This window comes from Girardinichthys multiradiatus, chromosome 15 (genome assembly GCF_021462225.1).
Source record: "Girardinichthys multiradiatus isolate DD_20200921_A chromosome 15, DD_fGirMul_XY1, whole genome shotgun sequence".
Taxonomy (NCBI): Eukaryota; Metazoa; Chordata; class Actinopteri; order Cyprinodontiformes; family Goodeidae; genus Girardinichthys; species Girardinichthys multiradiatus.
Genome location: NC_061808.1, coordinates 9,860,965 through 9,879,140, shown reverse-complemented (window position 1 = coordinate 9,879,140; position 18,176 = coordinate 9,860,965). Strand labels below are relative to the sequence as shown.

At 39.1% G+C, this 18,176-nt stretch overlaps 1 protein-coding gene across 11 annotated transcripts in view; it reads left to right on the top strand.

Annotated features, from left to right (window-relative positions):
* Positions 1-18,176, top strand: part of lama2 (laminin, alpha 2) — a 249,580-nt gene that overhangs the window by 208,390 nt on the left and 23,014 nt on the right. For all 11 annotated transcript variants that reach the window (XM_047388562.1, XM_047388561.1, XM_047388563.1 and 8 more), the window contains 5 exons: positions 1,618-1,738; positions 2,508-2,663; positions 8,166-8,222; positions 14,180-14,331; positions 14,462-14,638. In XM_047388562.1, coding sequence (XP_047244518.1) covers positions 1,618-1,738; positions 2,508-2,663; positions 8,166-8,222; positions 14,180-14,331; positions 14,462-14,638 — 663 coding nt within the window. The remainder of the gene's footprint in view (positions 1-1,617; positions 1,739-2,507; positions 2,664-8,165; positions 8,223-14,179; positions 14,332-14,461; positions 14,639-18,176) is intronic.

Here is an 18,176-nt window from a genome sequence, read left to right as displayed (position 1 = left end):
GATCTTTTGATTTAGAAAAAATGTACAGAGAGTTTATCACTGCATGATGCTAGCAATGCTGTGCAACCCACAATTATTGCCTTTGTTTTGTTGGCTTAAAGGTCTTTGCTGCAAATCACTTTTCTGTCCTTCATTAGCCAGAATTTGATGTTTGTTCCAGAAAACGTACAGTGCCTTCCAGAAGCCACCATACCTATTCTGTCATGTTAACGTTTTTAATTTAATGTATTTTATTGGGATCTCATGTGATAGACCACCACAAAGTAGCATTTAATTATCAAGGGAATGTAAGATGATGCAGGTTATTTTTTTTTTTTTCAAATAAAATTTAAAAAGTGTGGAATCGGTGGCGAGAATTGAAAATTGCTGGTCACAGATGTGCTTTATCCAGTCTGAGCTTTACAAAAGAATTGGCATATTTTTCAGTCTATTGATGTGCAAAGCTGAAAGAGACATACACAAAGCAGCTGTAATTACAGCAAAAGGTGGTTTTGTGAAATACTTCCTCTGAGGAGCTATATACATATGCATGTCACAGTTCTCATAATTTTAATTTGTAAAAAATCTGTGAAGACCCTGTAGCCTTTCCTCCCACTTCCCTATAATCCTCTGTATTGGTCTATCACAGTGGCCTACAACTTTTACAATCCAAAGAGCCATTTTTGCCCTCAGTCCAGCTACATAAAACTAATTTAGAGCTGAAAATGTTACAGAAGCTGTTGAAAAAGACCATCTCTAATTTTTGATGAACATTGACTGTAGGAAATTTGTTGTTTATTTCTATTTTTAGGTTTTAGAATAAAGAAAAACATAAAGCCTTTGCAAAAAGAGGATGTATACATGTTTTTCCATATGTTGATGTTTCTGAAAAAAAAAGCACAGCTTCCAACATTATGACAATGGAAAAAAGATCTAAAAAACATTACTAGTACCTTTCATTCTCTATTTTGGAAATTCAATTCAGCTGTCCAAATAAAAAAAATAGCTAAAACCTGCATTTGTTGTTATAAATATGTTGAAAATATTGGTTGGTCATTTATAATTGTTATCCAAAGTTATTAAAAGCCGTATTGGAAGGCTTATAGGGTTACTAGCAGCTCTGGAGCTGCAAGTTGCAGATGCCTGGTCTATCACATAGAATTCCTGTAAACTACATTGAAGTTTGTGGTTAAAACATGACAGACAATTTAAAAGTTTAACGAGTGCACATTTTTTTCATGGCACTGTTGATACCCTGTTGACATTACTATATTGACATAATATTTTTTTTTACTTTGTGGTTGGTCTTTGAGCCCAAAAAGGAGAGACTGTGAAACAGAAAAAGTGGATGATTATTTCGTCCTTCATAATCAATGCTGAAAGTCAAAATAAAATTTAAAAAATCCCAGAAATCCCTGAAAACTTCAGCTTCGATATGGACAAACAACATATTCAGAAATTTCTTATTGATTTCCAGACTTCACTCAGCTTCCTTCAAGATACTTAATTATGGTGTAATCATTTCATAGCTGCAGTAATTCATCTTCACTGCATAAAGACAAAGTCCAATAAGTTTGGAATTTCTCATGCTAACAATTTCATTTAGTTCATTTAGTAATATGGCTATTGTCTTTTTAGGTCAGAGGTGACCCTGAAGAGATATGCAGGTTGTCTCAGAGACATTGAAGTTTCCAGAACTCCGTATAATCTCCTCAGCAGCACTGATTATACAGGAGTCACTAAAGGATGTAATGTGGAGGTAACACTGATCACCAAGTTTATAAATTGGAGCTTTTATGGTATATCTTTACAGATATCAGACTATCTATTGGTTTTTGGTCAACTGTGGATTCTAAAGTGTTAGACATATTCCTCTGTTTACATGAATAGTTTACATGAAAATAATATAACACCAAAGAAATGAGATTTGAAAAGGCCTTGACATTTGTTAAGTTGCTGACCCGCTTCATCTTAATCCCTTTTTGACCCTGTCTTTCCTACTGGTTTCACTTTAGTGCATCATTGATTCTGTCATTCACCTTATGGCCTTCCTCTGTATTGATGCAAAGAATAAAACAAAAAGGCAGGACGTACGTGGAAGCAGAGGCCAGCTCAAGCTGTCTAACATTTTGTTAGTCATTACAGTCCTATTATTTGGCACACACAAGTTTGCACTGAGCCTGCTATAAAGTCTTCAAAGTGAGAAACAGGCTTCACAATGAAATCTATGCAGCTGCACCTTTCATGTATATAAGTGTAGAATATGTAAAGAGTTAATTAGGGTACTGGGTTGAGTGTTTTAGTTAGTAGTTTGTATTTTTCATGCGCATCTGAATGTTTCAAATATGTAGTATATTTTTACTCTGAGGGCATGAAACTATTTATACAGTCACATTGTAAGGATTTATTGTTATTTTGAGAACATAAGATTATAGCAGATACATCTTTTCTTTTTCAAGCTATGCTTTGACATTTTGATGGATTGTGGATCATTAACTAATACAACATTACTTGCTTATATTTCACAGAACCTGTACACAGTGAGCTTCAGTAAGCCAGGATACATGGAGCTGGGCGGCCTGTCTCTCGAAGTCGGCACTGAAATCAGCTTGTCCTTCAGCACTCTGTCGGACACTGGGATTATACTGCTGGCAGTGGGAGGGGCTTCACCAATCAGCCAGGAGGTTATCTATTTAATGTTTTTTGTTTGTCTCACTTCAGCAATACTTGCAGAAAAACCTCTGAGCAGATTGTGATGTGCAGTTTGCTAAAAGAAGCAGAGGGGCTTTAATTTATGCTGTTGGAAATTTATTTGAAGGTATTCTAGGAATTTGGTTCCAAATATCTTAGAGAAAAAAAGGTTTTGTAGTTTACTCTTACATATTAAATTGTAAATAGTCCACAGTTGTATTGTGCCTTAAGGATACCAGTAAGCTGTGGAAGGCTTGTCTTACATTCTTTCCATAAAACATGGAATATATATGAAAAAATTAAGGAAAACGTTTTGCCTTTATTTTAATTCTAAAGTAGCGCTATAAATAGATTTTACTGCAGATTTAGTAAGACTGTTTTTTTAGCTTTTAATGTTAAGCACCTTTGACCCATAATGCACCAAATGAGAAAGAACACCTTGAACATTACTGCTAATAAATATTTTTGTTCCAACAAACAAGTCCAAACAAGGAGATTAATTTACGATTAAAAGTAAATCGTGTAATAATAGGATGAGTTCTTTTAGTCAGTCTATGTTTTGTTCACATACAGTTTAGGAGGACGTTTGCGTACAATCATTTACATGAGTGTCAGTATTAAGTTATGATTTTAATGATTTATTTCAGCTGTTCTTTGTCCGAGGCTGAAATTGTCATCCAACAAACTGTTTCAATTATTTTCAAGTACAAGAACTGGGTACCCTCAATTTAAAATATTTTGAAGTGTTGTAATCCACACAAGGTCAAACTTATAAATTCCGGCACAAATACATGCCTATACCACAACTTATATTGGGTCAGATGTCTGTTACCTTTTGAACATAGGCAAGAAATGTTTTAAAACCGCTGATTTTGGTGTTTTAGGAAGGTCAGTCTAAAAACTTAATGTTGGCCTGCTTTTTTCCATCCCAAAGCCAGTTACCACCACCATGCTTGATAGTTAACACAGTGGCCCTAGGTTTAAAAGCTTCACCATGACTCGTTACAAACATACATTTTGCCATTGTGGCCAAATAGCTCGGTTTTTATATCATATACCATAAAACATTTCCTCAGAAGGCATTTCGGTTCTCTATGTTGGTAGGTGCAAATTTCAGTCAAGCTTGAAGGTGTCAATTTTGGAACAGGGACTTCTGTCTTGGTCAGCACCCCTTGTGGGCTTACTGTGGCTCAGTGGGAAGAGTACCGTATTTTCCGCACTATAAGGCGCACCGGATTATAAGGCGCACCTTCAATGAATGGCCTATTTTAGAACTTTTTTCATATATAAGGCGCACCTTCAATGAATGGCCTATTTTAGAACTTTTTTCATATATAAGGCGCACCTTCAATGAATGGCCTATTTTAGAACTTTTTTCATATATAGGGCGCACCGGATTATAAGGCGCATAGAATAGAAGCTACTGCAGTCAAACGTTTGACCGGGGTTGCGTTATGCATCCACTAGATGGAGCTGTGCTAAAGAGAATGTCAACAAAACAGTCAGATAAGTCAGTCAGTCAAACTTTATTAATACACTACAAACCAGCGTTCTGATAACGCCATTCACTCTAATGGTAAGGTCTCCTCTACATGGAATTCTATTGAATAGAGCCAACCGCACGTTAGGACTGCATTGGAGTCTATGAAGTTGAAGTTGAAATCAAACGTTAGTTAAAACGTGAAAGGGAACTTTTCCCTGATTCAGTAAACACGTAAAAGAAACAGTTTGATGCACTAAATCAAACGTTAGTACTGTTAACCTTTCCTGTTTCTGTCCCCTGACCGTAGTCTGATGACACAGGGGAGACGCTTTCTCCAGGGCCGAAGTTACTAGTTTCCTCGGGGTTAACTCCCTCACTCATACGTTGCTGAGTTGAGCATGAAGAAACAGCATCAAAACACTGAGTTGTTGACGAGATTCGGGGTTCTTTTTAATGACTTTGCAGCACGTAAAAACACAGGGCTTACAGACTCATACACCGCTGCTCCGGTCGCCGTCTCTACCCACCCTACACACACAATAATACCGACGTCACTCCTTCACTCTTGATTCTCAGCTACGGCAGCACACAGCGCCACCTCTGTCCGGAGGAGTAATGTCAACATCTTCCATATACACACACGAAACATACACCCCACACACTGAGCTTCTAATCACTTATAGTTCAGGCAATTCCTGCAACAGTACATTCAAACGTTATACACACACAAGTGGTGTTGGACTAGGAGTAAGCACAGTACAGGTGTTTACCGCTATTACTTCGGCGACGCCCCTGACTACGGTAGCCGTAATGCTGCAAGCGGTGCGGCTTTGTAGTTTACCAGTCGTACTGAAACATTTTGACAGAGCCCCGTGTACAACCAGTATGGATCAACCAATTAACCAATTGATCCATGTATAAGGCGCTCCGGATTACAAGGCGCACTGTCATTTTTTGAAAAAATTAAAGGTTTTTAAGTGCGCCTTATAGTGCGGAAAATACGGTAGTCGTTTTGCCGTCCGGAAGTCCCTGGGAAAAGTACATAACTCCAAGTTGCCTACCGATCTGTGTATTGGTGTATGAATGCATGCGCATTTGTGAGTGTGATTGGGTGAATGTGGCTCTAGTGTAAAGCTGTTTCAGTGGTCAGTATGACTAGAAAAGCTCTATATAAATTCAGTTCATTTACCACACTTTACTGTTGACAGTGATACTGGTTCTCAAACATATTCCAGTTCACGATGATCACGAACCTTGGTGGTTGCTATTTGTTCTTGAACATCCTAACCAATCTCCCTTTTTCTTAATTTGCTAGTATGTATTCATGTTCAAATGTGGAATACAACTGGTATTCTTCCAGAAGAAAAATTCAAAGCACACATCAACACTGGTTTGGAATAGATAAAGCAGGCTGACATGTAGCTTCTGGAATGCCCTTCACAAAGATCCAACCTTAACTCTAAAAGTGAGATTGTTTTCAATTCAATTCAGTTTTATTTATATAGCGCCAATTCACAACACATGTCGTCTCAAGGCACTTCACAACAGTCAGGTACATACATTCCAGTTAGTCCTAACAATTGAACAGTGCAGTCAGAGTTAGTTATTTATTCAAATTGGATAAAAAGTTTTACTATCTAAGGAAACCCAGCAGATTGCATCCAGTCAGTGACTTGCAGCATTCCCTCCTCCTGGATGAGCATGTAGAGACAGTGGACAGTCACTGGCGTTGATTTTGCAGCAATCCCTCATACTGAGCATGCATGTAGCGACAGTGGAGAGGAAAAACTCCTTTTTAACAGGAAGAAACCTCCACCAGAACCAGGCTCAGTGTGAGCGGCCATCTGCCACGACCGACTGGGGGTTTGAGAGAACAGAGCAGAGACACAAAAAGAAGACAGAAGCACTGATCCAGGAGTCCTTTCTATGGGAAGGAAAAGTAAATGTTAATAGATGTAGCTCCTTTAGTCGTTTCACCTAGAAAGAAAGAACAGATAAACTCTGTGCCAGTTTTCACGGTTAGAGTCTGAAAAAGAGCACATAGAGTTAGTCACAGTAGAAGCTCAGTCAATCGCCATGTCTAGGAGAGAGAAAGGGTTAAACACTAAAAGACAGGGCCATGTGGATCATCGGTCGAGGGTGTGCATTAAGTTGTTGCCAGCAGAAGCTCGGACGATTCCTCTCTCCAGAAAGGTGTCACAGGTAGACACAGAGCCAGGCCAGGTGTAGCTTCTAGGAAGAGAATAGAGAGAACAAGGTTAAAAGCTGAAATAACAGCAAACAATGCAAAATTGGAGAGTAGTGCGAGAATGTAGCGAAGAGGGTGAAAGTGGTCATTATGTCCTCCAGCAGCCTAAGCCTATAGCAGCATAACTACACAGATAGTTTCAGTTCAGATTATTTAGTTAAACGGCACTTATTTACAACAATGTCATCTCAAGGAACCCCACAAAGGGTCCCACTGATGGTCATTGTTATACTAAAAACCACAAGGATTGGGATACCTCTCTCTTTCATACTGATTATAACCATTGGAAAAGAGAAGGGGTTATACAGGTAGCAGAAATGGAGGGTGTGTTTGCACCTAAACCATAACTGAGCCGGTTTAGGCTAAACCTGACTCCCCCTTACTCTAACCAACAGGGAGGCAGGAAGGCTCCCTCCCTGATAAACTAAGCCACTCTAACTATAAGCTTTATCAAAAAGGAAAGTTTTAAACCTAGCCTTAAAAGTAGACAGGGTGTCTGCCTCACGGACTAAAACTGGGAGCTGGTTCCACAGGAGAGGAGCCTGATAACTAAAGGATCTGCCTCCATTCTACTTCTAGAGACTCTAGGAACCACCAGTAAACCTGCAGTCTGAGAACGAAGTGCTCTGTTAGGAACATATGGAACAATCAGATCTCTGATGTATGATGGAGCTAGATCATTAAGGGCTTTATATGCGAGGAGGAGAATTTTAAATTCTATTCTAAATTTAACAGGGAGCCAATGAAGGGAAGCTAAAATAGGAGAAATATGATCTCTCTTTTTAATTTTCATCAGAACTCTTGCTGCAGCATTTTGAATCAGCTGAAGGCTTTTAACTGCATTTTTTGGACATCCTGATAGTAAAGAATTACAATAGTCCAGCCTTGAAGTAACAAATGCATGGACTAGCTTTTCAGCATCAGTCCTGGACAGGATATTTCTAATTTTGGCAATGTTCCAGAGATGAAAGAAGGAAATCCTAGAAACCTGTTTAATGTGGGATTTAAATGATATGTCCTGGTCAAAAATAACACCAAGGTTTTTTACTTTATTACCGGAGGTCAATTTAATGCCATCCAGGTTAAGTGATTGACTAAGCAGTTTTTTTTTAAAGACTCCGGTCCAAAGACGACAACTTCTGTCTTGTCTGAATTTAGAAGCAAAAAATTTTAAGTCATCCAACTTTTTATATCTTCAAGACATGCTTGTAGTCTATCTAACTGGTTGGGCTCATCAGCATTTATGGATAAGTAAAGCTGAGTATCATCAGCGTAACAGTGAAAATTTATCCCATGCTGCCTAATAATTTGACCTATTGGAAGCATATATATAGTAGCATATATATAGTAGATTGTTTCTAGGAAACCAACCTTCTAACCTAACTACCAATTCTTTCAATAGAGGTTAAATATCCAGCCAGAATCCTCTCAAAGCTTTTATGTGTTTGAGTTGCAGCTAGCTGAGGGATTTCACCAAATGTTAGTATGGATATGTGAATATATTTAAGTCTAAAAAAAATGTGCCGATTAGAGAAAACCCACACTTGTTTCAGCATCGTTCCAACCTGAAAAAAAAATGTATTAAAAAGGAAGGCCCCTAAAAGTATTTGTTAAAAATGCTTATGAGTATGTAAACGTCTGACATGACAAATAAATACCTTGATGATTTTTGCATTGACACAACTGCCTCCTGGTGGGAGTAAAAAAAATGAATCTCAAAATAGTTCCTTACAATTTTTGTTTTTTTTTCTGTTTGTTTTCTAGCCAAAGTTTCGCAGGTCAAACTTAAGTTCCAAGAGGAGAAGAAGACAGTCAGGAGAGGTGAGTTCATATCTATACCCTAAGTGAATGATGATTACACACGTGCTTATTAATGAGATTTGCATTTGTTGGCAGCTTGGCTAATTGGATTTGGTTTCAAGCTAAAAAAAATCCACTCACTGATAACTACTGCACAAAAGACACATAAACTTTAAGATCTGCAGAAGCTGTCTTTGACTATGATCGCAGAGCTTGGCTGATTTTACTTTTTGGTAGTTATAATTTAGAGGTTTTTTCCCAGATGAAAATAAAAACCTCTGGCAGAAATGTGCAGATGTTTCTACCTATGCATAAACAACCATGCACTTGATGTGAAGTTGCTAGTTATTCATTCTACCAACACAAGTAGTTGTATTTATATCAACGTACAATGCTCATCATGTTGTATCGTTATGCATGCTTTTGTTTTTCCATGTACAGGGGTTGGACAATGAAACTGAAACACCTGGTTTTAGACCACAATCATTTATTAGTATGGTGTAGGGCCTCCTTTTGGGGCCAATACAGCATCAATTCGTCTTGGGAATGACATATACAAGTCCTGCACAGTGGTCAGAGGGTTTTTAAGCCATTCTTCTTGCAGGATAGTGGACAGGTCACTACGTGATACTGGTGGAGGAAAACGTTTCCTGACTCGCTCCTCCAGAACAACCCAATCAATAATATTTAGATCTGGTGACTGTGCAGGCCATGGGAGATGTTCAACTTCACTTTCATGTTCATCAAACCAATCTTTCACCAGTCTTGCTGTGTGTATTGGTGCATTGTCATCCTGATACACGCAACCGCCTTCAGGATACAATGTTTGAACCATTGGATGCACATGGTCCTCAAGAATGGTTCGGTAGTCCTTGGCATTGACGCGCCCATCTAGCACAAGTATTGGGCCAAGGGAATGCCATGATATGGCAGCCCAAACCATCACTGATCCACCCCCATGCTTCACTCTGGGCATGCAACAGTCTGGGTGGTACGCTTCTTTGGGGCTTCTCCACACCGTAACTCTCTCGGATGTGGGGAAAACAGTAAAGGTGGACTCATCAGAGAACAATACATGTTTCACATTGTCCACAGCCGGAGATTTGTGCTCCTTGCACCATTGAAACAGACGTTTGGCATTGGCATGAGTGACCAAAGGTTTGGCTATAGCAGCCCGGCCGTGTATATTGACCCTGTGGAGCTTCTGACGGACAGTTCTGGTGGAAACAGGAGAGTTGAGGTGCACATTTAATTCTGCCGTGATTTGGGCAGCTGTGGTTTTATGTTTTTTGGATACAATCCGGGTTAGCACCCGAACATCCCTTTCAGACAGCTTCCTCTTGCGTCCACAGTTAATCCTGTTGGATGTGGTTCGTCCTTCTTGGTGGTATGCTGACATTACCCTGGATACCGTGGCTCTTGATACATCACAAAGACTTGCTGTCTTGGTCACAGATGCAGCAGCAAGACGTGCACCAACAATTTGTCCTCTTTTGAACTCTGGTATGTCACCCATAATGTTGTGTGCATTTCAATATTTTGAGCAAAACTGTGCTCTTACCCTGCTAATTGAACCTTCACACTCTGCTCTTACTGATGCAATGTGCAATCAATGAAGACTGGCTACCAGGCTGGTCCAATTTAGCCATGAAACCTCCCACACTAAAATGACAGGTGTTTCATTGTCCAACCCCTGTATGTATTTTAGGAGTTTTTAATGTGCATGTTTTACCCACTGCTCACACAAATGTAAATTAGAAAGTGTCAGTGTTTACGTGTGAGATGAGAAGAGGGAGGACAGAGGGTTACCTAAAGCCATCAATGGTTGTTGGGCGCACAAATCTATTTTTACAAACTGTGCTGGCAGGCATAGCATGTGTGCCTAGGCTTGTGTGTGGAGAAAGGTTAAGCGAGGTTAAAAACACCATCAACTCAACTTGGCCCTGACTAATGGCTGGTTTAGAGAGGGACAGAGGGAGTGAAAGGACAGGGAGAAAGGACAAATCCAGCAGAGGCACAGGTGAGGGATTTAGAGAGAAGAGAACTGAAGCTAAAAACAGGAGTGGAAAAATTAGAGAAGATAGCAAAGTGGCATGTAGAAGATCTTTTCACTTTAACCGAAACAACACAATTCTGGAGATATTTTCATGCAACATACAAAAACCAGGTTTGGCCAAATCCAATCTGGAAAAATCTGAACATGAATTTTTTAGCAAAGAAATTATTTGGCATTATGTTATGCAGCAGTAGATCTAGAACTTGATTGAGGAGACTAAACTCTTTTTTGCATGAATAATTAATAAGAGTGTCAGATAGAAAACATTGTAATTGTGTCCACACAAGAGCATGAAATTCTCCAGATTAAATGTTTTCCCTCTGCCAGAATTGCAAGAGTTAAGACCTTTCCAGTGTTGTAGGTGACGCACTTCAAGTTTTTAAAATACACTGTGTGTTATGTCACCAAATTGTTCTGATATGTAAATGAGAATTTATCAGCTTTAGTAAGCGTCTTAATGATTTTTCTAAACAGAAATGTAAAAATTTGCTTTTTCAACCTTGCATAGGTTAATACTGTCAGACATTAAAATAAAGTTTCACATTATTTGGAATAAATATCTATAAAATGAGTGTAAAAAACTTTAGAATGTAGATAGGGACTGGAAGGACTCTTGTTTGCTGTGGTAAACAAGAGTCCTTCCAGTCTTTATGATGCTCTTTGTTCTCTGATGTTCTCTAACAAACCTGAGGCCTTCTTAGAATGGCTGGATTTATATTGAGACTTAATTACACACATATAGACTGTTTATTAATTGGGTGACTTTTGAAAGTAATTGGTTGCACTGGGTTTTATTTCAGTGGACCGGAGTAAAAGGTGCTAAATAAATATGCACTTAAATTTTTTTTATTTGTGAAAACTGGGCAGCAGGACAGTATTTTAACATGGTAACGACCCCAAACAAACCTCCAAAATGACCACTGCTTTGCTAAAGAAACTGAGGGTAAAGGTGCTGGACTGGCCAAGCATGTCTTCAGACCTAAACCCTATTGAGCATCTGTGGGGCATCCTCATACTGAAGGTGGAGGAGCGCAAGGTCTCTATCATCCACCAGCTCCATGATGTCTTCATGGAGGAGTTAAAGAGGACTCCAGTGGCAACCTGTGAAGCTCTAGTGAACTCTATGATCAATCGAGTTTAGGCAGAACTGGAAAATCATGGTGGCCACATAAAATATTGACACTTTGGGCACAATATGGGCATTTGTAGTTAAGGGTGTGCTCACTTTTGTTGCCAGCAGTTATTTTCAGAGCACAGCAAATTTTCACTGTTATACAAGCTGTACACTGGCTACATGGTATCAAAGTTTCATCTTCAGTGTGTTCCATGAAAAGATATAATAAAATATTCACAAAAATGTGGGTGGTGTACTCACTTTTGTGAGATACTCTATATTAAAATTTAGCATTGGAACATGATATAAAGTAAAGAAGCTCATCTGCAAGGCATTGTATAAAGGCCTGAAAGTTTACATTTTCAATGTTTAATGTAGAAAAATGTTTGATCCCATTTCTGCTTTCCACAGTTTTTAAAAATACACCTTATGTCCTAATTTGCTACATATTTTTCATGTATTTCCTTAACACTTATTTATAAGCATTTCTGAAAGTCTATATAGTCTCCAATATGTTTGACAATGCCAATTCATGTGTGTGTCTGTGTGTGCTCGTTCATCCTATTGTATCTGTGTATGAGTGTGAGATGGCACACCAAGAGCCATGATGTAGCTACATCTCAGTTCAATTTGTCCCCGACCTCAAATTGAAATTCCATTTTCAGGTGGTAAATTGTCTCCCACTTCGCCCTCTGGCACACAGTGAATTAAAATTCAAATTAGCCTGACCCCGCACCGCTGCTCCCTAGCACCTCTGTGGCTCTCACTTCTTCTCTCCTACCCAATCTCTATCTAGTTCGCTGTTTTGCTCTCTGCCCTCTCATCTCTCCCCCCATTATCTCCTCCTCTCTGCTCCTCTCATCTCTTGTTATCCTTTCCTCCTTGCTCTCCTCTCCTCTTCTTTTTCTCCCCATACACCCCAAATGTTTCTACTCATCTCTAGTTTATCTCCAGTTTCCTGTTTTCTCTTAACATCCAGTTTCTCCCCATTTTCGTCGTCTATTCATTATCAGTTTTCTTTTCAGATTGTTTCTTGAACCTTTTTTTTCTCTCCCACCTGTTTTCTTTACTATAGAAGTGTGAGACTGAGTCTATTCCTAGATACGATGGAAATTTTGATTAGTTTATAATAAAAAAGCACTTGGAATTCATGTAAAGTGAGACGAGATTGTGTTGATCCTTTTTAAAGATGTAATTCAGATGGCGGCTGCAAGTGACTTTTGCTAAGTTTTTATTAATTTGAATTTATTATGTTTTGTGTTGTGCAATTAGGTTTTAGAAAAATAGGGCAATTTACTGAAAGGTCATTAGCTTTTGCACACTGAAACTTTAGGACTGATTTATTATTGTATGCACTGAATTTTCTCTTTCCCTTTGGAGCTCACTCTTTAAAAGTTTGAAACGAGGTTAACTCAATCAAACAAATTGTGATCCGTTTGCATTTTAATGAAATTATATAAACATGTCTAACTTAGACACTTGTTTGGCTATGAAACCCATTAGAATAATTTCTTCCATCAAAATGCTATATTATTGACATGACCCTCTAACCAAAACATTGCATAATATACACTATATTGCCAAACGTATTTGCTCACCTGCCTTGACTTCAATATGAAATTAAGTGACATCACATTCTTAATCCATAGGGTTCAATATGATGTTGGTCCACCCTTTGAAGCTATAACAGCTTCAACATTTCTGTAAAGGTTGTCCACAAGGTTTAGGAGCATGTTTATGGGAATTTTTAACCTTTCTTCCGGAAGCACATTTGTGAGTTCATAGACTGATGTTGGACGAGAATGTCTGGCTCTATCTTAGCTTTAATTTATCGCAAAGGTGTTCTATCAAGTTGAGGTGCAGGCCGGTCAAGCTCATCAACACCAAACTTTCTCATCCATGTTTTTATGGACCTTAAAGTTGGGAGCATGGAATTGTCCAAAATTACTTGGTATGTTGAAGCATTCAGAGTTCCTTTCACTGGAACTAAGGGGCCAAGCCCAGCTCCTGAAAAACAACCCCACAGCATAATCCCCCCTCCACCAAACTTTACACTTGGCACAACACAGTCAGTCAAGTACCGTTCTCTTGCAACCGCCAAACCCAGACTCGTCCATCACATTGCCAGATGGAGAAGTGTCATTTCTTACTCGAGTAAAACAGGCCTCCACTGCTCTAGAGTTCTGTGGCGGTGTGCTTTACACTACTGCATATTACGCTTTGCATTGCACTTGGCTTGGATACAGCTGCTCAGCCATGGAAACCCATTTCATGAAGCTCTCTATGCACTGTTCTTGAGCTAATCTGAAGACCACATGAAGTCTGGAGGTCTGTTGCGATTCACTCTGCAAAAGTCGGCGATCTCCCTGCTCCATCAGTTTACGTGGCCTACCACTTCATCTCTGAGTTGCTGTTGTTCCCAATTGCTTCCACTTTCTAATAATACCACTGCAATACGATGGTAGAATATTTAGGAATGAGGAAATTTCATGACTTATTGCACAGGTGGCATCCTATCACAGTACCAAGCTGGAATTCACTGAGCTCCTAAGCGTGACCCATTCTTTCACAAACGTTTGTAGAAATAGTCTGCATGCCTATGTGCTTGATTTTATACACCTGTGGCCATGGAAGTGATTTCAATTATTTAGATGGATGAGTGAATGCCTTTGCCAATTTAGTGCAGATATAAATAGGAATTGATCTCTTAATTAATGATTTTCTTGTGATGTTATTTTTAATCCCTGGCTGTGTCTCAAGAGTTGTCTGCATGTTCCTCAGTTAATGTTTTATCTCCAACTCCTACAGCCATACCTTTCAGTCATGCTGAACAAAGGCTCTCTCGAGGTCCTAATAAATACTGGCAGTCCTAGTCAGCATCGTGTCATCAGACGACCTGACCAAGGAAACTTGAATGATGGCAGAGAGCATTCACTGCGTATAGAGAGGCTGGCTAGCAGGTAAGTGCATGATTTTTATAGGGAAAACTTTGTTTATGCTCCCTGTTGATCTCCCTGTTGATATCAGACTTTAAGACTTAATTAATGCCTAATCTTATTAATGCATGTAAGCTTGTCTGTTCTTTTCCAGGTCCTTTGCAGTCCAGGTGGATGAGGAACGCAAGAGGGATGCAAAGCTCCCAAATAACCAGCCAATTAGGCTGCAGCGCATTTTCCTTGGTGGTGTTACAGCAGAGGTGGAGCAGAAATCCAACAGAGTCAACGTTCCATTCAAGGGATGCATATGGAACCTTATGGTCAATTCAGTGTATGTAGCTTTTGTTCTTTTGAGTCGTTTTGTTTTGTTACTGCATGATAGGGCAATTCACACCTATAGTTTTAGTTTTGTTCGAATTAGTTAATGAGTTTAACTTGCAACTTTTCTGATGTTTTCGTTCCCTTTCACACAGAGAAAACTCCATGGGAAGCAAAATCAGTCATTACAAACTATGTGAGAACATTTATTGGTCAGATTTGTCAGGGGCAGGAGTACCAAATGCAAATACAGGAAACAGATGCTGTGTTCCAATCTAATAGAAAACAGAGAATTTAATTTTATCATTATTGTGTTTCTCTATACTATTCAGAGCAAAATTATGCGAGGAGTTTGTCGGATGATTTTGTGAAGACATCTTGAAAGTTGCATAGACCTTCATGCTTTACGAAAAAGATGGCGGGCCTTTGTTTGTTAGTTTGTTTACTCTACTACATCCCAAAATGCAACACAAACCTGGCTACGGGAAATCATTTGGATCCAGCTTGCAGCATACACCTGGTAGATGTGACGGATCGAGGTTGGATCACTTGCACACTAAAAATAAACCCATGGTTGTTTCGGTTCTCATCCTAGAGCAATTGACATCTACACAAACAAACCACACCAAGGAGGAAAACGAATCAGTTTGTTTTAAATAAACTAAACACCTTAGCTGTGAAAACCCCCATAGAAGTTGTCTAGTAAACACACTACTGAATCAAAGAGTATTTAATGATTGCAGGAGATCAATGATGGTATTATTACTGCTGCTGAGGAAAGCTGGTGTCTTTTTCTGCATGAGGAGTATTATTAGCATTGTCTGCCATCCTAAACATACTAATAACTTAAACTCCCCTGGCATTCTTTCTTTGTCCGTTTTGTCCATCAGTGACCTATGATCCCACAACCCGTTAAGATGTACCTTTAGCAGTTATCTTCAGTGGTTTCAGCTTGAAACATTTTCCATGTTTGTACAGTATGTACACTTAAATTATTTTCATTCAACCAAGAACTTTGTCACTAATAGGAAATGAGATAAGCATCTCTCAAAAGATAACATAAAACAAAAGAAATGTCAATTTTGAAAAGAATTTGCTTTTATTTACATACAAAAAAAATGGGAAGCCAATTTTTTTATTTATGATGTGTTGTTGGTGATGAGCTGGAAGTCATTGATGTTGGAAGACATCCTTGCCATCACCCTAATCATTGGCTCTTTCCACAGATTGTAGTTGGGATTCTGGCTAGGCCACTTTAAATGTTAATATTGCTTATATAGTCCATATTTGGTGGATCTGTCAGGGGTATGAATAACGGGGGCTTAACTGCATCATTTACAGTTTAATTTCCCTACTTTTCTCAATATGATTCCTGTTATAATGTATATGTATCCCTATAAATTGCTATAGAAAACATTTGGTCCAGTGTTACCTTGAATCTTGAGTAACATCTTTCACACCAGATTGAGACCTGTCTATAGGCATTGATGTTGATATCTAGCTGCATTGTGACAAATCTGAAAAACCTAATTTCAGTATAAGTGCAATCATGATGCTAGAGTCCTCTTAGTACTCACCAAACTGCTTTTTTCCATGCTGCTCTCTTGGACATACCACAGTGCTTTACCACCAGGAGTATTGAGTCTGTACTAGGATGTTTCTTAATTACTGACACAACCAGTAGCTTCACATGTACTGTTTGGAATGAAACACCATAAGGACTGTAATCAACTTATAAAAGGTTTGTGTGGATCTAGATGAGGGGGATTTCTATACTACCTGTACAGAAACCCCCTATATATATATATATATATATATATATATATATATATATACACACACAGTGCAAACCAAACATTTGGACACACCTTCTCATTCAAGAGTTTTCTTTATTTTCATAACTATGAATATTGTAGCTTCACACTGAAGGCATCAAAACTATGAATTAACACATGTGGAATTATATACTGAACAAAAAAGTGTGAAACAACTGAAAATATGTCTTATATTCTAGGTTCTTCAAAGTAGCCACCTTTTGCTTTGATTACTGCTCCACACACTCTTGGCATTCTGTTGATGAGCTTCAACAGGTAGTCACCTGAAATGGTTTTCCAACAGTCTTAAAGAAGTTCCCAGAGATGGTTAGCACTTGTTGGCCCTTTTGCCTTCACTCTGCGGTCCAGATCCTCCCATACCATCTCGATTGGGTTCAGGTCCGGTGAATGTGGAGGCCAGGTCATCTGGCGCAGCACCCCATCACTTTCCTTTTTGGTCAATGACCCCAAACACAGCCTGGAGGTGTGTTTGGGGTCATTGACCTGTTGAAAAATAAATGATGGTCCAACTAAACGCAAACCGGATGGAATAGCATGCCACTGTAAGATGCTGTGGTAGCCATGCTGGTTCAGTATGCCTTCAATTTTGAATAAATCCCCAACAGTGTCACCAGCAAAGCACCCCCACACCATCACACCTCCTCCTCCATGCTTCACGGTGGGAACCAGGCATGTAGAGTCCATCCGTTCACCTCTTCTGCGCCGCACAAAGACACGGTGGTTGGAACCAAAGATCTCAAACTTGGACTCGTCAGACCAAAGCACAGATTTCCACTGGTCTAATGTCCATTCCTTGTGTTCTTTAGTCCAAACAAATCTCTTCTGCTTGTTGCCTGTCCTCAGCAGTGGTTTCCTAGCAGCTAATTTACCATGAAGCCCTGATTCACACAGTCTCCTCTTAACAGTTGTTCTAGAGATGTGTCTGCTGCTAGAACTCTGTGTGGCATTGACCTGTTCTCTAATCTGAGCTGCTGTTAACCTGCGATTTCTGAGGCTGGTGACTCAGATGAGCTTATCGTCTGCAGCAGAGGTGACTCTTGGTCTTCCTTTCCTAGAGCGGTCCTCATGTGAGCCAGTTTCTTTGTAGCGCTTGATGGTTTTGCGACTGCACTTGGGGACACTTTCAAAGTTTTCCCAATTGTTCAGACTGACTGACCTTCATTTCTTAAAGTAATGATGGCCACTCGTTTTTCTTTACTTTGCTGCTTTTTTCTTGCCATAATACAAATTCTAACAGTCTATTCAGTAGGAATATCAGCTGTGTACTGTATCCACCTCCTGCACAACACAACTGATGGTCTCAACCCCATTTATAAGGCTTGAAATCCCACTTATTAAACCTGACAGGGCACACCTGTGAAGTGAAAACCATTTCAGGAGACTACCTCTTGAAGCTCATCAACAGAATGCAAAGAGTGTGCGGGGCAGTAATCAAAGCAAAAGGTGGCTACTTTGAAGAACCTAGAATATAAGACATATTTTCAGTTGTTTCACACTTTTTTGATCAGTATATAATTCCACATGTGTTGATTCATAGTTTTGATGCCTTCAGTGTGAAGCTACAATATTCATAGTCATGAAAACAAAGACAACCCTTTACTGTACTGTATATATCTGTATCTGCTCTAGATTTTGTCGATCGTTTTCTAAGACATAATTCTTTTACTTAGTACAGGGGTACTTAAAATGATCTGGTACATGATACATTTACATCTA